The sequence below is a fragment of the Cnephaeus nilssonii genome, assembly GCF_951640355.1.
Source record: "Cnephaeus nilssonii genome assembly, chromosome: 1".
NCBI classification, from domain to species: Eukaryota; Metazoa; Chordata; class Mammalia; order Chiroptera; family Vespertilionidae; genus Cnephaeus; species Cnephaeus nilssonii.
The window spans coordinates 115,457,964-115,477,527 of record NC_137072.1 but is presented as its reverse complement, the minus strand read 5'-3'; the positions used below and the strand labels follow the sequence as shown (position 1 = coordinate 115,477,527).

General features: G+C 53.7%; 2 protein-coding genes across 2 annotated transcripts; one reads left to right on the top strand and one right to left on the bottom strand.

The window, feature by feature from the left end:
* Positions 1-2,809: 2,809 nt before the first annotated feature.
* S100P (S100 calcium binding protein P) lies at positions 2,810-4,553 on the bottom strand. Its single transcript, XM_079773935.1, has 2 exons — positions 4,064-4,553; positions 2,810-2,996 (listed from the first exon to the last, which is right to left on the bottom strand). The coding sequence occupies exons 1-2, from the start codon at positions 4,379-4,381 to the stop codon at positions 2,850-2,852; spliced, it is 465 nt and encodes a 154-aa protein (XP_079630061.1). The 5' UTR covers positions 4,382-4,553; the 3' UTR covers positions 2,810-2,849.
* Positions 4,554-9,177: 4,624 nt separating this feature from the next.
* Positions 9,178-11,261, top strand: MRFAP1L1 (Morf4 family associated protein 1 like 1). Its single transcript, XM_079768703.1, has 2 exons — positions 9,178-9,752; positions 10,281-11,261. Exon 1 carries the CDS (start codon positions 9,359-9,361, stop codon positions 9,740-9,742), a length of 384 nt encoding a protein of 127 aa, XP_079624829.1. The 5' UTR covers positions 9,178-9,358; the 3' UTR covers positions 9,743-9,752; positions 10,281-11,261.
* The last annotated feature ends 8,303 nt before the right edge of the window (positions 11,262-19,564 follow it).

The window sequence follows — 19,564 nt, the reverse complement described above, 5'->3', positions numbered from 1 at the left end:
GTCGAACCTGAGGTACGAACCCTTGACTGGTGATTGAACCCAAGACCTTTGGGTCTGCAGGCTAACGCTCTAACCACTGAACAAACTGGCCAAGGCAACTGTAGCATACTTGTAAAAAAAAACAAAAACAAAGTAGGAGCTATTGTTACCAGCCAGATGAGGAGACCTCGGTTCTCGTCTTCTTGAAGGAAAGGTTTCATCAAGAGACAAAATGCAGCAAATCAAGTAAGAAGGCATTGGCCGCAGCAACAGCAGACTCAGGACAGCGAGACAAGGCAGGGCCCAGCTTAGAAGAAGCCACACGAGAGCCCAGGCGGGCTGCTCTGGCTCACTGGGAAGCCAGAGAAAAGGGGCCTTGGGGACAGTTCAGGGGGTGAGCCGGGACGAGCTGGGGATCAAGTCTGCAACCGAGGTCCGAGCCCTTGACCGGAATCAAGCCCTGGACCCTTCAGTCCACAGGCCAATGCTCTACCACTGAGCCGAACAGGCCAGGGCTAGATGTTATCTTTAGGAAGGAGAAGTCATGGGGTCCAAACCATGTGACCGGCGATATGCTGGGGAGGAAAGGTCACCCTGGGGTGAGGTACTTGTTTTCCAGTTTTGCCGGTTGCTAGCCGCCCTGGTGACCTTCTGACCCTGGTCCTTGCTCTGTCATGTCTGTCTGGCTGCCCACCACACTGTGTCTTTAATAATGGTCAAGTGATGGTAGCCTCCTTCCACTGGACTCCATGCAATCATTAAAAAATGCTCGTTATTGCCCTAACCAGTGTTGCTCAGTGGATAGAGCATCGGCCTTCGGACTGAAGAGTCCCAGGTTCGATTCCGGTCAAGGACACATACCTGGTTGTAGGCTTCATCCCCAGTGGGGGGCATGCAGGAGGCAGCTAATCACTGATTCTCTCTCATCATTGATGTTTCTATCTCTCTCTCCCTCTCCCTTCCTCTCTGAAATAAAGAAATATATATTTTTAAAAATGTTGTTTGTTGTATGCATATGTTGTGTAACCCATGGACCTTAGGGTGGTGAAGGCCTGGGGTGGGGGGCTGGGGGTGGGGGGATCAATGGGGGGCAAAGGGGGACATATGTAATATTTTCAACAATAAAGATTTATTTTTTTAAAAAGAGCTTAGGCAATCAAAATAACAAGAAACAAGATAATGCTGGTTGGACATGGCTCCGGCTTCACCAGGACCTGGATGCCAGGTGCCCTCCCCGCCCCCCCCACCCCCCGACCAGGAAGCTGTGAACTGAGAGGTGGCTGTGGACTTGACCACGAGGCGTGGGCGTTCTGCACCCGCTCAGGGCCCGGCACAGAGACAGCTGTCAGAGAGCCGAGGGAGGCTGGTCTCGGGGGGCAGGAATCTGTTCTCCAAACCAGACCGAGTCTCTCAGTTGGGGACATGGAGGAGCCAGGATGATGAGGGAAATTCCAGGGCAGCGGCCTAGGCGTGGGAGCTGCAGGCGCCGGAGAAAGGGTCTCCCAGCAGCCGCTTCGAGGGAGCCGGGCCATGCCGACCGGCCCTCCTGTGGCCTGCGGGGAGGCTGGGGCTTGCCAGGACCAGAGCCAGGTCCCGGAGGGCAGCGCGGGGGCGTTCTCCGGCTCCAGGTCTGGGTTCCGAGCTGGAAGGCACAGAACCCCGCCCCCAGGTGCGGGCTCAGAAGGACTTCTCTCCCTTAAGACGGCGAGGCCTGGAGCGCCAGGGCAGGCCCCGCAGCTGGAACGTCTCTGCCCACCATGCTGCACCCCGGGGAGCTGTCCCGGCCCAACTGAGGAAGAGAGGGCAGAGTGTAGGGTCCCGGGTCAGGAGCCTGCACCCCAGCTGCGAGGCGGGGGGCGAGGGCTCTGGTGTTGCCGCAGCTTCTGGGACTTTGTCATCCACAGGATGGTGACTCACTTGTGCAGGAGCAGGACAGAAGGAAGAGCCATGCCCGCTCTGGCTCACTCTCAGCGCCCGGCCACGGCCACGGGCTTTGCCCCCTTCCTCCCGCGTGTGCGCCTGCTCCTAACTTCATGCAACCCTCCCTCGCCCCAAACCCAGGCCAGCCCTCCCTCCCAGGGACCAGCCGGAGCCTCCGGTCAGCGCGTCCCCCGCTGCTCAGGGCCCCTCGGCGACATCCCTTCCTGCTCTGGTGACAGTGACTCGGGTGGAAGAGGCTCCGCCGCCTGAGCCAGGTCCAGTCGCTGACCTGCTGGCCTCTGAGTCACGAAGCCGTGGGCACGGGTCCTGAGGCCAGGCCTGCCCTGGTGGGGCTTCCCGGCCTGGCTTACCATCCTTCCCTGAGGCTGTCACCGTGCTTTACGGTCTTCGTGGCGAAGAAAGGACACAATGGCACTGCGCCAGTGAAGAGATGCTACCGGAGAAATCACGTTTGGAGAGATGGAAGGTGGAGGCCAGGGTTTGATGAGTGGCTACATGACTGACTGGCGGAAAGAACGGATGCATATCCCACGGTCCTCCCGGGGCCCAGGAGGGTGGCCATCGCTCTGTGCTGACGAATACACAGAAGCAGGGCCCGCGCCTCACCCCTGGGCTGGCACAGGGGGGCACCCAGGAAATGGCCCGACAAGGATTCTCACCTTCTGACCTGTGTCCTTCCTCCTGCTTGTCTCCCCAGGGCAGGGATGCGCATGAAGTACCAATTGGAGTTCTGTGTGTGTGTGGTGAGGCTTTACGGAAATAACCCGTTTCTCTGAGACCAGGATCAGTTCACAAGCGTTTTATTTATCAACGGCCATCAGCTCGCTCAGCCCAGAAACCACTGCTGCCGAGAGCTTCCTGGCGGCCAGGCGCCCCCCCCCGCCCCCTCTCCCCCCCGCCATGCTGTGGCCAGGAGCCGGGCCGCGGGGTCAGCTGGCTCCCTCCTCCTGGAAGTGCTTGTGACAGGCAGCCGTGAGCCCCGCCACCAGCAGGACGAACTCCTGGAAGCTCACTGTGGAGTCTTCGCTGGTGTCCAGGCCCCTGAACAGCTTCTCCATGGCGTCGTCCTTCCCGCTCTGGAGGAGAGAGGGGGCAGTCAGCGAGGGGGTGCCCGCGGGGCCTCGGCCTCAGCCAAGCACCGCGCTGGGCAGAGGGAAGGGGTCCGAGTCTGTGCCAGGCCCGCTGGGCGTGCAGACACCGCACCTGGGAGGGCAGACTCGGCTCTGGCAGGTGGGGGCCTGCCCGACGTATTTGAAGGATTGTCTCTGTTTTTTAAAAATGTGTTTTTATTGATTTCGGAGAGGAAGGGAGAGGGAGATAGAAACATCCATGATGAGAGAGAATCATCGATTGGCTGCCTCTTGCACGCCCCACACTGGGGATCGAGCCTGCACCCTGAGCATGTGCCCTGACCGGGAGTGGAACCGTGACCTCTTGGTTCATAGGTCGACGCTCACCCACGGAGCCACGCGGCCGGGTGAGGAGCTGCCTTTGGATTGTGTAATGCCCTTGACCGTGACGATTCCCAGGAAACCGCACCCACTCGCTCTCTGTCCTCGGCGCCGCGAGCTCTGTGGGTGCTGCCTATGAAAACTCCCAGGTCACGTCTACTGACCACCGTCCCGCGCGGCCACCACGCTGGCCCCTACGTAGACCTCCAGTCCTCAATCCACCGGGCGAGGGAGGTGTCACCCGTTCCAGGTGAGGAAAGCAGCCTGAGCCACCGGGAGAAGGGGACCTGGGGTCAGCCCAGGCCTGGACAGTCCCTGCCACCCCCACCCCGGCTTTCTATCAGAGGGCGGTGAGGGGCAGTGCGAGCACCGCCACGGTGCAGGTCCGAAAAGCAGCAGCAGGGGGCGCAGGCGGCCCGGCCCCGAACCCGCAAATTCTATCGCAGAATGTGCTGCTGCGGCACAGCTGGTTGAGCGGTAGATTCCAGGTCCCAGGACGGATTCCAGTCAAGATCGCCCAGGCCTCGGCCCCTCCCGCTGAGGAGCTGCGAGTGTGCGGCCTGGGTCTGGACAGCTTCTGCCCCTTCTGCCCTCCTTCCTCCTTCCCCACAGCCGCCTCCTGCCCCCCAGCCAGCTGGCTCTGCCCCAGGGGAGCCTCCAGCCCAGGGGAGCCTCCTGCCTGCCCGCCTCACCTCCAGGAAGCCCGGGAGTTCCTTCTCCAGTAGCACCCTCAGCTCCTCCTTGCTCAGGCTCCGCCTGCTGCCGTGTGTCCCTGCATAGCGGGCAAACACGTCCATGATCATGTTGATGGCGACCTCCAGGTCAGCCATGGACTCCTCAGCCTCGGGTGCCTCAGCCATGGGTTCCTCAGCCACGGGTGCCTCAGCCACGGGTGCCTCAGCCACGGGTTCCTCAGCCATGGGCTCCTCAGCCTCGGGTGCCTCAGCCATGGGTGCCTCAGCCACGGGTGCCTCAGCCACGGGTTCCTCAGCCACGGGTTCCTCAGCCATGGGTGCCTCCTGGCGGCTGCGGTGGCCGAGGGAATGGCCCACCGAGGCCCCTGGCGCCTCTTATAGAAGGACCCAGCTCCGTGCTGACGCAGGTGGGACGGCAGGGCTGGGTCGCTCTGCGCACCTGCCCCTCCCCGTTGGGCATCACTCGGATGAAATGCGTTGTTGCAACTTCCTGCGGCCCTGGCTGGACCCCTCCCCCCGCCCCCCTCCCCTGGACTGGGCCAGGCCCCGCGTGCCCACGTCTTACTGCACTTCCCGGCGTCCCCACCCTGGGGCAGGGGTGGAGCTTGCTGAGCGAGGAATGGTGACCGGCCTGTCCTTGGGCGCCGGTCCCTGTGCGTCAGGCGGGCCTGGCGGAGACACCATCTGGGGAGGAATGTTGGGCCCCGCGGGTTAGGGGCTGGTGGTCCAATTGTCTTCAGAACCCCCTGGGCCATCAGCGGGCAGCTCACCGCAGCTCCCCCCCCCCTCCTGCCTGCGTCATCTGTGGCCTTCCTCCCTCTTCTCGGCCTCCAGGCACACTGGGAGCGGGCTGACCACTCCAGCACGCCGCCCCCTCACCCACCCATCTGCCATGACCGACATCCACATGAGGCCCTACCCCAGGCTCTGGGCGGACACCTTGGGGCCACTGTTCAGCCGGCACATCACGAGCTGCCTGATGTGCGCACCCTGACCCGTGGAAAGCTCGCACGGCTTCCCCGATTCCTGCTCCCGTCTACTTGCTCTGGGACAAGTTCTGGAACCGGGGATCATGTTGGAGGAAATGGTGAGAGAACCCTGGAAGGTGCGGAAGATGCTGGGAGGGCGGTGGCGGTTAGACAGACAGGAGCAGAGCAAGGACGAGAGGTGAGGCCACAAGGCGGGCTGGGTGCCTAGCAACGGGCAAAACTGGGAAAACAGGACATGGCCCCAGGGTGACCTTTCTGCCCCGGCAGGCTGCTGGTCATGAGATTAGACCCCTGACCTTTCCTCCCTAGGATAACATCTGGGCCTCAGTTGTTTTCAGCTCCAGGCGCAGGAAAGCAGCAAAACCAGCCAAGTGGCTCCTGGGCTGCCTCAGGACCAGCCGCACTGACGGAGGGCCGGCCGCAGTGACGGAGGGCCGGCCGCAGTGACGGGGGGCCGGCCGCAGTGACGGGGGGCCGGCCGCAGTGATGAACTGGGGCGGAGCATGGAGTGTCAGGCCTGCAGTACTCAGTACTATTTCATATATATATATATATATATATATATATATATATATATATATACACACACACACACACACACATATACACACACATATACACATATGTACACATGTACATACACACATATATGTACATGCATGCATATACACATATATATACACATACATATACACACAGACATACATATATGTATATATATTTTTATTGGTACTATATTTTATTGATTTCAGAGAGGAAAGGAGAGGCAGAGAGAGAGAGAAACATCGATGATGACAGAGAAACTTTGATCAGCTGCCTCCTGAACAGGGCATGTGCCCTCACTGGGAATCGAACTGTGACCTCCTGGTTCATAGGTTGATGCTCAACCATTGAGCCACACCGGCCAGGCTCAGCACTATTTCCATTCCTCTGCTCCTCTTCCTTCTAAGTTTCCCAGCTGCCATCTCTTTCCAGGTCTCTAAGGGTCCGCTGAGTCTGTACGTTGAGAAACAAGCAAACAATGACATGGGAGGGTCATGCCAGAGGCCGGTGGGAGCCCCGAGGAACAGCTAGCCCGCCTGGGGGAGCGGGGAGCAGGAAGGCTTCTGGAGGGGGTGGTGCTGAAGGGCGGCCATGAGACAAAGGGGCTCAGCCCAGGGGTCTCCCGTGTGGCTCCGGCCAGCAGCATCAGCACACTCTGAATTAGAAACCCCGGGCAGGGCCCAGCCGCCAGGGAGGCTGGGAGATGGAGCTGGCCGACCTTCCAGGTGGCTCTGTTGCCTGCTCCAGAGTGAGAACCACGAGTCCAGAAGGGCAGGCCTTCTCACCGCGGAGAATTTAAATGTGAACGACAGGCAGTGAGAAGTTCATGTCTTATTCTAAAGGAGGGCTTGTGTGCCTTTGACGAGAACAGACGCCAGGCCGTGGCGCTCTGCAGCCGGATTCCTGCCATGTTTCTCACTGTTCTGAGGCTGGGTCAACAGGCTAGAAAACTAACTTACCTGTCCTTAATTTTTGTGTCGAGTGACTTTTTAAAAAACACTTGGATTAAATTCAATTTGCATTTTAAATAGAAGACAGTCTGGAATAACTGAAATAGAAGAATAAAGACATAAAACTGCAAGTCAGATCTGGAACATTATTCTGAGTGCCTGGGAGTCAGAATACACACGGGAAGTCTGCAGGTAGGACTCGAGCAGGGGGAGGAACCCATTCAACTCACTGTCTCATTTCTCTACCAAACCTCTACAACTCTGTGTGTTCCTCTTAGTAATACTCACCTCTACACTGTTATTTCTTCTGAAATGGGTCCACTCATTTAGACCGGGGGTTGGTTAACTTGTGCATTCAAAGGAAGAGAAAACCAAACAGAATCAACGGGATGGCATAGGATTGTGTGCGGCTTTAGACATCAGCTCCAAAAGAGTCGTCTGCTCTCAGTTTGAAGGGCTCATTAGCCTCTCGTCAGCTGCTGCTAGACAGAGCCGTAGTCGGTGTTGAATGTAAAGGGCTCGGATGTACCTTTTTATTTTTTTAAAAGTTACTTCATTGATTTTACAGAGAGGAAGGGAGAGGGGTAGAGAATTAGAAATATCGATGAGAAACATCGATCAGCTGCCTCCTGCACGCCACCTACTGAGCCTGCAACCCAGGTACATGCCCTTGACCAAAACTGAACCCGGGACCCTTCAGTCCACAGGCTGATGCTCTATCCACTGAGCCAAACCGGTTAAAAATTAAATGTATTGGGGTAACATTAGATAGTAAAATTATATAGGTTTCAGGGGTGCCATCCTATAATACATCAACTGTATATTGTATCGTGTGTTCACCACCTCAAGCCAATTCTCCTTCCATCCCCATTTATCCCCCCTTTTACCTCTCTTAGCTCCCCTACCCCCCTTCCCTGTTGATATTCACCATTCTGTTGTTTGTGTCTATGAGGTGTTTTTTTGTTTTTGCCTAATCCCTTCACCCTTTTCACCCAGCCCACACTGCTCCCCCCGCCCCCTGTGACAGCTGTCAGTTTGATCTCTATCTATGAGTCTGTTTCTATTTTGTTGTTGTTAAATCTCACCTGAGGATATTTTTCCATTGACTTTAATTTAGAGAGTGGGAGACAGGGGAGAGACAGAGAAACATTGATGTGAGAGAGGCACATGGATTGGTTGCCTCCTGAATCACTGGAGGGATGGAACCTGAAACCCAGGTACATGCCCTTGACTGGGAATCGAACCCGTGACCCTTCGGTGTGTGGGCTACATTCTAACCACTGAGCTACACCGGCCAGGGCTCTATTTGAAAAAAAAAATCCTCACCTGAGGATATGTTCATTGACTTTAGAGAGGAAGCGGGGGGGGGGGGGGGAGGGAGAAACATTGATGTGAGAGAGAAACATTGATCACTCCAACTGGGATCAAACCTGAAACCTTTTGGTGTATGGATGATGCTCCAATGAAGCCACCCAGTCAGTCTGTTACTATTTTGCTCATCAGTTAATTTTGTTCACTAGAGTCCACATATGAGTGAGATCGTGTGACACTTGTTCCTCCGACTGGCTTACTTAGCATAATGCTCTCCAGGTCCATCCATGCTGTCACAGAGATTTCCTCTGTTTTACGGCTGGGTAGAATTCCACTGTGTACATGTCCCACAGCTTTTTATCCACTCGGGTGGGCCCTGGGGCTGCCTCCAAATCTTGGCTATTGTGCATAGCGCTGCAACGAACACAGGGTGTGTGTATGCTTTTGAATTCACGTTTTGGGTTTCTGCAGATTTAGAATTCCCAGAAGTGGGATCGGAGGATCATAAGGCAGGTCCATTTTTAACTTTTTGAGGAACGCCATACTGCTTTCCACAGTGGCTGCACCCTCTGCATTCCCACCAGCAGACACCAGGGTTCCGTTCCCTTTCTCCACGACCTCACCAACACTTGTTGAGCTGTTGATGGTAGCCATTGTGACAGGTGAGAGGCCATACCTCATTGTAGTTTGAATTTGCAGTTCTTTGATTAGTGATGCTGAGCATGTTATCACATGTCTCTTGGCCAGCTGCATGTCCTCTAAGGAGAAAGAAGAGTGACGTAAAAGCAAATTTACTCATGCGTGCCAAGCTCTGCTCCGGGCTGTGGGGGACACACAGTTGAGTAAGACACCCCCTCCCCACTGCCACCCTCCCACCCCACGCAGACACACAGCAGACACCTGGAGCTCTGATTCTCAAAAGGAAGGGGCTATTCGGGTTAAGCCGGGGGTGTCACAGCCTTTAATACACTATTGCGTAGCATTTTCCTCTTTCCGTCTAGACAGAGAGCGTTTACATCTTTAAAATGTAGATTCCGCGCTTGAGAAGCAGTCTAGGAGGAGAGGGTGCACCGGAAGAGCTCACCCCGAAGCCGGGGGAGCAGCTAGGCGGGGCACCCGGTGAGCGGAAAGAGGGACGGGAGCGCGCGTGCGTGCTCGTGCTCGTGTGCGCGCGCGATCGCGGCGGAGCCGGCTGCGTCTTCCGCCGTCGACGCGCGCGCGCCCGCCCCTCGCTCCACCCGCGGCGCGACCGTAAAGCGGCCCGGCCGTGTCGTGAACGGGGCCGCAACGCGCAGGGAGCTGGTTGACGGCCGGGACTCCATTTTGTTTGCGGCTGCTCTGCTCGTCAGTCGCCCCTTTCCGCGGCTTCTCGGAGGCGGAAAGTTGAGCCCGGGTAAAAGTTTGGAAGACGGTTCTGGAACTCCGTGGCTCAGAGTAGCGCGTCTCCGTTTTCTCTCTGCAGCCGACGCCGACCCCGCGGTCCCGGAGGAGCGAGGAGGATGCGGCCCCTGGACATCGTCGAGCTAGCGGAGCCGGAGGAGGTGGAGGTGCTGGAGCCCGAGGAGGACTTCGAGCAGTTCCTGCTGCCCGTCATCCACGAGATGCGCGAGGACATCGCGGCGCTGACGCGCGAGCGCGGGCGCGCCTACCTGCGCAACCGGAGCAAGCTGTGGGAGATGGACCACATGCTCGTCCAGATCCAGACGCAGGTGGAGGCCTCGGAGGAGAGCGCGCTCAACCACCTGCAGGGCCCGGGCGACGGCGCCGAGGGCCGCGGGGCGCGGCGCGGCGAGAAGGCCGAGGAGAAGGCCAAGGAGATCGCGAAGATGGCCGAGATGCTGGTGGCGCTGGTGCGGCGGATAGAGAAGAGCGAGTCGTCCTGAGCGGCCGGCGGTAAGGCCGCGCCGGGGCCGGGAGCCGTGGTGGCCGCCCCGCACTCGGGGACCCTCCGGGGTTGGAGGACCCGTGGTCCCCGCGGGCGGGCGGGGTGGGGGAGGGGAGAGCGGCATGCTCCGTGTTCCCTGTAGGAGGCTTCCTCGCTGCCCTTTAAGTTTTTGGGTTTTTTTTTTTTTTTTTTTACGCTGGTAACTAGGGAAAACATTGCCCGTGGTTGGCTTGGTATCTGGAGGGAACCTGAGGTCGCGCAGCAGTAGAGTAACTGCGGGACAGCGAACCTGACAGTCGCCAAGGGAACAAAATCACGGCACAGGCCGCCGATCCGGGGGCGGGGAGGCGGGGTTTTCAGAGGGAAGGCCTCGCTGTTGGGCAGCTCCGGACTCTGCTAGGAGATGGGGCCGAGGCAGGTGGCTTCCCGGGGAGGGGCGTCCCGCAGGGCTGTCCATGGGGGAGCGGGGGTGTTGGGGGCTGTTTTTCTCACAGAATTAACCTGTTCACGATGGGTCTCTCGCCATTGCACTTCAGGTTTACAGCCAATGGATTCTGGTCGACTGGTGGAGATTGGCTGACACCCTGGAGAAGCTGAAACCAGAGAGCCTTTTGTTTTTCCCCCTTTTTTTCTCCGTCTACGCTCTGTCCTCATTTACACTACGTTTCTGCTGTGGTCTGTGGTTGATGACCTCAATATGAGTTTTGACTGTTGGATGTTTTCGTTTGGGGAAGTAACTTTGATTTGGGAAATGCTCCGACGCAGAAGTGGGCCTAGATTGTAAGCTCTTGCAGCAGTCGCATTGTTCCTGGGCTTTGGTTATTTCTGAGTTTTGAGGTGCTTTGCTCTTTCTTGTGCGACCTGATAGCTCCCTGGAACTCGGGGTCTGTGTGGGACGCCAGGCCCGGAGTTGGAGGTCTCCAGCTCTGCAGGACCGAGGGCTGCTCGCTGCCGGGAGAGGACTCCATGCAGCAGCGGCCCAAGAAGCTGAGGAAGGGACCAGACTTCCACCGGCGCGGACGGGGCTGATCTGGCTGGGACTGGTGAATCCGAAGGCGGAAGATGGCATTGTCTGTATTTTGGGACTTGAATTTCTTTCTGTGTGAGACCAAAGGAGGAGAGATGTATTTTGTTCAAAATTTAAATTTTATGTGGCACACGATCCGATGTAACCTGTCTGGTCAGTTTGTTTGGACAACCTAACTCAGCTTTATTGGACATGGAACCTAGATGGGCGACGAGATCTTAGTATTCTGTACAAGTTGATGTAAGACCCTGATGCATTTCAGGGGATAAAATGGAAGAGATATTTGCAAAAGCCTTTGAGGGGCTGGGAAAGGAAAGCAAGGACTGTCTGCATTGGACCCTAAAACGGACAGGGATCTTAAGGTTCATACGATGTCCAGCTATCAGTTCATTTGAGTAGCAGACCTGACAAGTATTTGAGGTCAAAACCCTACCATGTGTTTTAAAAAAAAGTTACCATGTTAATAAAAGTATTCATTTGCTTGAAAAGACACACGACCTTCCTTTAGAATGAAGTCTTTCTCCTTTAGAATGAAGTCTTTCTCCTTGGCGTCGTTGCCAAACGGAAAATGAATTGCTGTGGGTTTTGATGCTCTCAGTAACCTCTAACGGGAAGATTTATCTCTGCATGCTGCGCTGGGAACTGAGAGGAAAGGCGCCTCATGCTGTGGTCCGGGCTCCTGCCCTCAGAAGCCAGAGTGCTTTCCGTCTTCCCACCTGGAAGACGGAGACAAGTCTACTGAGTCCTTGCGGTAGGAATAAGTGGTGAGACGGTGAGATGGGAGACCACCCCTTCCGAAGGGAAGGACTTCCTGCTGGAAGTACTGCTGCCGGCCGCCCCAGCTGGTCCACTCTGAAAAAATGTCTGCTTAAGAGCTGCCTTAGCCAAGGTCAAGCCCCCTTTCGCAGGTGCCCATCTCCAGGGCTAAGTGGGCTGGGGTCCAAGGCCGTTTCCCTCTCACTGCTACTTGGGGCAACTTTGAAGGGCGCCTTGGCTTCAGAGCTCCCTGTGGGTCCGCTGAGGCTTTTGTTAGGGCCTCATCACAGCCCGCTTCTCCCCCTGCCCAGTCCTCCCTTCACAGGTGTTAGTCCCTAAGAGCCTTCCTGTGCTCTAACCTGCATCAGAGTGCTTCCTGGGGAACCATGGGTAAATGTAAGACAGTACATTTGCCGTGTCTGAGAGCACAGGGGGAGAGCCAAGGAGAGCATTCAGAGCACGTAAACGGTGAACTTGACCTTAAAGAATGAGTACACCAGGAGGGAATGCGGGACATCCGGGCACGGGAGCAGTGAGAAGATGCCGGAGGGTCGGAGTTTTCTGAGCACATTCTAATGGTGGGGAGACGTGGGTAGGACGGAATTATGAACCAGGAAACGACCACCACCCAAGCTGCATTTAGTACCTTGGTTAAAACGTGAATTCATCTTGTACGTAAACTACAGACTATTCTGATCTCACCAGTTTTCCACCAAAGCCCTTTTTCTGTTTTAGGGTACCATATTACATTTGGTAATTGATTTTAAAAATAGGTGCTACAGCCCTAGCCGGTTTGACTCAGTGGATAAGAGCGTCGGCCTTCGGACTGAAGGGTCCCAGGTTTGATTCCGGTCAAGGGCATGTACCTTGGTTGCGGGCACATCCCCGTTAGGGGGCGTGCAGGAGGCAGCTGATCGATGTTTCTCATCGATGTTTCTAACTCTCCATCCCTCTCCCTTCCTCTGTAAAAAATCAATAAAATATATTAAAAAAAAAAAAAAAAAGGTGCTACAGCTCTGGCCGGTTTGGCTCAGTGGATAGAGTGTCGGCCTGTGGACTGAAGGGTTCCCAGGTTTGATTCTGGTCAAGGGCACATGCCTGGGTCACAGGCTCGATCCCCAGTAGGGGGCATGCAGGAGGCAGCCAATCCATGATTCTCATCATTGATATTTCCCTTCCTCTCTGAAATCAATAAAAATACATTAAAAAATAAGTAAATAAAATAGGTATTACAAATGGCACACAGTTCAAAAGATGCAAGTGATCTTCACCCCCCAGTTTCCCAGTTTCTCTCTGAGAAGACAATCATTTCCCAGTGTCTTGTATATCCTTCCAAATATGGGTGAGCATAAAACTCGCCCAATTTTTTTTTTACCTACATGGTAACACACATATAACCTGTGAGCGTCCTTAGCGTGTTGCTTTTTTCTACCTAAACCATGGTTTGAAAGTCTTAACTCTAAACATCTAGGTCTACCTTTTTAAAATGGCTGCACGTGTTCATTGTACTATAAGGTTAAGTATCAGAGGTGATTCTTGCACCAGTTTGAGAACCATTGTCCTAAATTCTTTTCAGTAACTCCTTAGTTCCTCTTCCTTGTGATTTTAGTCACAATTGCAAAGCAGCTGCCAATTCAGATTTCCCCAGCCCCTTAAGTCTGTCCTGGCTTGCCAGTAATTGGAGGATCGATTGAATCTTGCATTTTCTAAGCAAAAAATCTGATGAACCATTCTGAGAGGCTAAATTGAGACCAGCTAGGGTTGCCGGAAGCTTTTCATGGCAGATCCATATGTCCCTCGTGAGCTCCAAGTTCTCCATCCCTTTCCTGGGCGCCCTGCGGAGTTCAGGCCACGGACGGCTGAGCAGAAGGGCTGTTGGGGGTTCTGGGACAGGTTCCTGAGGCTGGGACCTATCTGCTGGGGTAGCTCAGGTGTGACAAGTGTCCTTTTATAGCAGTGCTGTTACAGAAAGGACCCTAAGAGCCGGGGAGCGTGGAGGATTAGGTAACGAGCTCTGATGAGAAGGGGAGGCCGAGTATGCAGGATGTTTATGCTCCCCCGGTCCCGCACTTGGCCAGGATCGGGCTGGGAGGCAGTCCCCAAAGTAGTACCACAGCGGCTTCTGCATCCGGATGTTTCTTCAGCAGAGGTGACCCCTGGGAAGAAAAATTTGAATCTCATGGACATTGGAGGACTGACAGCCAAGGACACAGTCAACACTTGGCCGGGGAGGGGGCATGAACAAAGGCCTGACTGCAGGACAGTCCGCAGCGTTCACCTTCCCAAAGAGAATCCTCGGGATCCAGGCTGCTGGGAACGGCTGGGACACGGGGGGCCTGGCTCCCGGCACCTGCTACCTGCTCTCTGTGACCTTGAGCAGACGCTGGCTTGTGTCAGGTTCTTTCCAGCATGACATTCTGTATGATTTCTCCAACTAAAGCTAATCTGGAGGAAACTGCTCGAGGGGCAATTAGTGCTGTTCAAATTCTCCACCTCCCAGGTGCACTCGCTAGCCCCCAGGTGGTGATGGTGGTGGTGGTGGGTGGCTAATTCTGGCCAATGAGTTAGAAAAGTAAGTCACATCCAAGCCAGAACCACCCACGAGAGACCCTCCAGAGCTCTCTTCCCTCTGGCACAGGGACCAGCAACATTCAAGATGGGTGGTTGGTCATCAGCTTATGTTCCTTGGGTGAGAGTAGCTCGCTGCCAACCTATGATGAACACATGGTACAAACGAGGAAAAACCTTAGCGGTTTTATCCGGGCAGTGGATACGCACGGCGCGGAGTTCCCATCCTCTTCCTGAGATAGGTGGGGATTTGTTACCTGGTAACACTGTGGCCAGATGAATGGACATCTATCCAGGGCTTGCTTCATCCAGTTGCTGTCCAAACTAAGACCCTCTCCCTGGCCAATTCCATTCCCCCTCTTCTGATCCCATAATGTTCTGTAGTTCCCGTCTCCTGATTTATATCCTTCAAACGTCTATTCCGTGACTCACAAAATCCTCCATTCTACTATTCCCAAACTCATTCCTACGATTTTTTAAATCTTCTGTTTGTTTTATTTTCTCCTTTTTATTGAATTTATTGGAGTGACACTGGTTAGCATTACACAGGTTTCAGGTGCACAATTCCACAACGTATAATCTGTACACTGTGTTCACCATCCCTTCAAGTCTCCTTCCATCCCCATTCGCCTCCCCATCCCCTCCCCCTCTCACCTTCCCCTACTCCCACTTCCCTCATCAATCACCACCCTGTTATCCATGTCCATGATTTTTTCTCGCTTTTTGCTCAATCCCTCCACCCTCACCCCCCACCCACTCCCCTAGCCTCACCCGACGGCTGTCAGCCTGCTCTCTGTGAGTCTGTCTCTGTTTTGCTTATTCAGTTTGTTCATTAGATTCCACATATGAGTGAAATCCTATGGTACCTGTCTTTCTCTGACTGGCTCATTTCACTTAGCATAGTGCTCTCCAGGCCCATCCAGGCTGTCACAAAGAGTAAGAGTTCCTTCTGTTTTACAGCTGAGTAGTATTCCATTGTGTAAATGTACCACCGCTTTTTTATCTGCTTCCAAATCTTGGCTATTGTAAATAACGCCGCAATGAACACAGGGCTGCACATATTCTTTCAGTATACGCTGCTTTCGACAGTGGCTGCACCAGTCTGCATTCCCATCAAGAGTGCAGGAGGGTTCCCTTTTCTCCGCATCCTCGCCAACACTTGTTTGTTGATTTACTGATGACAGCCATTGTGAAAGATGTGCGGTGGTATCTCATAGTTCTAATTTGCATCTCTCTGATGATTAGTAATGTTGAGAATCTTTTCATATGTCTATTGGCCTTCTGTATGTCCTCTTTGGAGAAGTATTTGTTCAGGTTCTTTGCCTATCTTTAAAATTTTTTTTAATTTAGAGAAGAAGGGAGAGAGAGAGAGAGAGATAGAAATATCAATGATGGGAGAGAATCATTGATCAGCTGCCTTCTGCACGCCCCCTTCTGGGGATCAAGCCCGCAACCTGGGCATGTGCCCTTGACTGGAATTGAACCCGGAACTCTCCAGTCCACAGGCCGATGCTCAATCCACTGAGCTAAACGAGCTAGGGCTCTTTGCCCATTTTTTAATTAAATTTTTAAAATATAGTTTATTGATTTTTTACAGAGAGGAAGGGAGAGGGACAGAGAGTTAGAAACATCGAAGAGAGGGAAACATCGATCAGCTGCCTCTTGCAACAACCCCCACCGGGGATGTACCCGAAACCAAGGTACATGCCCTTGACCGGAATCGAACCCAGGACCCTTCAGTCCTTCATTCCGCAGGCCAATGCTCTATCCACTGAGCCAAACCAGCCAGGGCGATTGTTTGTTCTTTCGGTGCTGAGTTTTATAAGTGCTTTATAAATTTTGGATAGTAACCCCTTATCAGACGTATTGGTGAATATGTTATCCCATTCATTGGGTTATCGTTTTATTTTCTTGTTGGTTTCCTTTGCTGTGCAAAACTTTTAGTTTGATGTAGTCCCATTTGTTTATTTTTTCTTTTGTTTCTCTTGGCAATGAGATATATCAGAAAAAATATCGCTATAAAAATTTACTGCCTATGTTTTCTCCTAGGGTTTTATGGTTTTGATTCCAACATTTAAGTCTTGAATCCATTTTTTGTTTGTTTGTTAATCCACACCTGAGGATTTTTTTCCCATTGACTTTTAGAGAGAGCGAGAGCGAGAAAGAACCATCAATGTGAGAGAGAAACATCGATTGGCTGCCTCCTGCAAACGCCCTGACCAGGAGTGGGGATCAAACCTTCAACCCAGGGCCGTGCCCTTGACGGGAATTGAGCCCACGACCTGTTGGTGCATGGGCCAATGCCCTAACGACTGAGCAAACAGGCCAGGACACCTTTAGTCAATTGTGAGTTTATTCTTATTTATGGTGTAAGAAGGTGGTCCAGTCTCATTTTTTGCCATGTGTCTGTCCAGTTTTCCCAGCACCATTGATTGAAGAGCCTGTCTTTACTCCACTGGGTGTTCTTGCCTCCTTTGTCGAACATTGATTGACAGCACAGGCCTGGGTTTGTTTCCAGGCTCTCTGTTCTGTCCCATTGATCTGTCTGTTTTTATGCCAGAACCATGCTGTTTTGACCACTATTTACTCATATTATTATTTGCCCCTTCAAAGCATGTTTCTTTACACCTGTAACAGCTGAGGCTGGACTCCTTCAAGCCCTGGGCTTTCCAGCAGTCTCGATGGTGATGGTCCCTCGTAGCCCTACTAGGGACCAGGGGCTGCGTTTCAGACAGAGTAGAGAGAAGGGGGAAAAGGAAACGGGAGCACGAGGTTCGGGTTTTGACGAGGTGTTACTGCCTCAAAGGACCACATACACTGACTGGGTAGCGGGGGAATGAGAAGCAGGGGTGCAACAGGAGAAAGTAGGTGTTAAAGTGAATTGAGGGTCAGAGGTTTCACCAAGTGCTGGTGGCTAGAGTGGCAGTGCCCCCTGGAAGGGTGGGATGTGGGCAGCGAAGAGGAGTGTGGAGCAGGCGCTGAGCAGGTGTGCGGTGAAAGCAAGCCCCAAGTCACCCTTGGGAATGCGTGGCCAGGAGGCGTGGAGGAGCTCATTGGATACGAGGAAGCGGAGGGCCTAGAGCCCAGGTGTGGGATGGTGGCTGTGTGAGCATCCAGGTGATGGCAGGGCGTGGGGTGGAGAGGAAGACCAGGGGGCAGGTGCCAAAGTGGAGAATAAATGAGGGGACCCGATGGAGGATGACAAGGTGGAGGATCATTAGGCTTTGGTTCTGAACTTAGAAGTGGCTCCCTAGGGCAGGGATTGGCAACCTTTTTCTATAATGAGATAGTAAATTAAAAAAAATTTTTTTAGGTCTTGTGAGCCAAATAGTCTCTGTCACATATTCCTGTTTTTCTTTTTCTTTCTTTCCTTTTTTTTTTTTTTACAGCCCTTAAAAATGTGAAAACCATTCTTAGTTCAGGGACTATAGCTTGCCAACCCCTGTCCTTGTCCGTTATTTTATTTTTATTTATTATTTTAAAAAATACATATTTTTAAATTAATTTCAGAGAGGGAGAGGGAGAGAGAAACATCAATGATGAGGAAGAATCATCGACTGGCTGTCTCCTGCATGCTCCCTAGTGGGGATGGAGCCCACAACCCGGGCATGTGCCCTGACCAGGAATCGAACTGTGACCTCCTGGTTCATAGGTTGGTGCTCAACCACTGAGCCACACTCGACGGGCATTATTCTTCACAATACTGTTGGGGCTCTCCAACATGTTTTTCCTTTTCCATCTCACTCCTTGACCATTTCTGAAGAGAGCATTGAAAAATATGCCAGTTTTTAGCTCCAGAGCCTGCTTTCTGCTGGTAGAAAATTGGGAGTCTAGATGTCTTTTTATATTTTGAACAGTCTTAGTCTCTTTTCATCCCAGCTGGCAGCATTTCTGCTAATACTGCAGGCCGGTGCAAGAATTCGTGTATGGGGGGCGGGGAGTCCCTCGGGGTGGCCTGTGGAGATCGGGCCTCAGCTTGTGCCCCCCGCCTGGCACCCTGCCTTGGCCTGGCGCAGCCCCCTCACCTGCTCCACCATCCCTGTGGGGCAATCGATCAGGGCCAGGCCCCCCACCCGGCTCCCTCAGTGTCTGGGAGCAGGGCAGCAACCTCACCTCCGGCTGCTACTGCTGGTCACCGGGGCAACGGGGGTCCCGCTCGCACCCACCTTGACCTGGTGCCACCCACTCACCTGCTCCACCATCCCGCTGTGGTCCTGCTCTCGTCAGGGCCCATCAGGGCTGCCAGCGCTGCGTTGCTGAGACGCCCACCATGTTCTGCACTGCCCCCTGGTGGTCTGCGCATGTCATAGCAAGTAGTTGAACTGGTCAAACGACCACCCAAGGGGGCAATTTGCACATTAGGCTTTTGTTGTATAGGATGGCTGCCTCAACATTTCTGTGGGTTTCCTATGTACTTTATTCCATTCCACTCATGTGCCAGAGCAAGACGAGTCTTTTTGAGGTATGTTTAACTTTTTAGACCTCATTACCAGTACTTTTGCCATATTGGCTGCTGTGAGATCATCCCTTAGCATTCCTAGGAGCCTGTGCCAGGCCAGTTTTTAAGATGGCCCTCTATGATCTATTACTCCTGTGATTATGTTAACCTTATATTGCAAAAGAGAGATCATCCAGGTAACCTAATCCTGAAAGCAGCCTTTCCTTTGGCGAAGAGCCAAGGGCTGTCAGAGAGATGACAAGGATGATATCGATTTGACATGCTGCTGCTTGCTTTGCATACGGAGGGCACTCACTATGTGCAAGGACCAGAGTGGCCCTGGCCCACCAACAAAGAGGGTCTCCCACGTATTATCTGCTAGACCAGGGGTGGGCAAACTGCAGCTCGCGAGCCACATGCGGCTCTTTGGCCCCTTGAGTGCGGCTCTTCCACAAAATACCACGGCCTGGGCGAGTCTATTTTGAAGAAGTGGCGTTAGAAGACGTTTAAGCTTAAAAAATGTGGCTCTCAAAAAAAATTTCAATCGTTGTGCTGTTGATACTTGGCTCTGTGGACTAATGAGTTTGCTGACCACGGTGCTAGACGGACAGAGAGTGAACCCCCTAGAAACGTACTTTATTCAGCCCACAGTGACAACATACAGTAGTAACAGCACATGAAAATACCTACTGGGAAACAATGTTAAAGCAACACTTATTGAGCCCTTGCGGTGTGCCCCCTCCGGTGAGGGCTGTGAGGAACTGGAGGACTAATGCTTGCCCCGGGGGTCTGTTGTCTTGTAGGGGTGCTTGGACAGCACAGTGAAGAATGGGTTCTTTCAGTCTTCTTCTCCAGGGGCGCCCTCGGTGCCAGGTGGGGCTGAGGAAACTGCTGAACCAGGCCAACACGAAGTCCCGGAAAGCGAGATGCAGACCTAACCACAACCCAGGGCAGAGTAAGACCCAGCCTGCGGACAAGAGTACAAGAGTGGTGGCGAGGTCGGGTGGGCGGTGAGGAGCACAGGGCCATTA

Excerpts from the sequence above, each read along its gene's own strand:
- S100P (XM_079773935.1), bottom strand. The coding sequence starts at position 4,381 with ATGGCTGAGGAACCCGTGGCTGAGGAACCCGTGGCTGAGGCACCCGTG. Across the intron at positions 2,997-4,063 it reads AACTCCCGGGCTTCCTGGAG|AGCGGGAAGGACGACGCCAT; the intron begins GTGAGGCGGGCA and ends TCTCTCCTCCAG.
- MRFAP1L1 (XM_079768703.1), top strand. The coding sequence starts at position 9,359 with ATGCGGCCCCTGGACATCGTCGAGCTAGCGGAGCCGGAGGAGGTGGAG.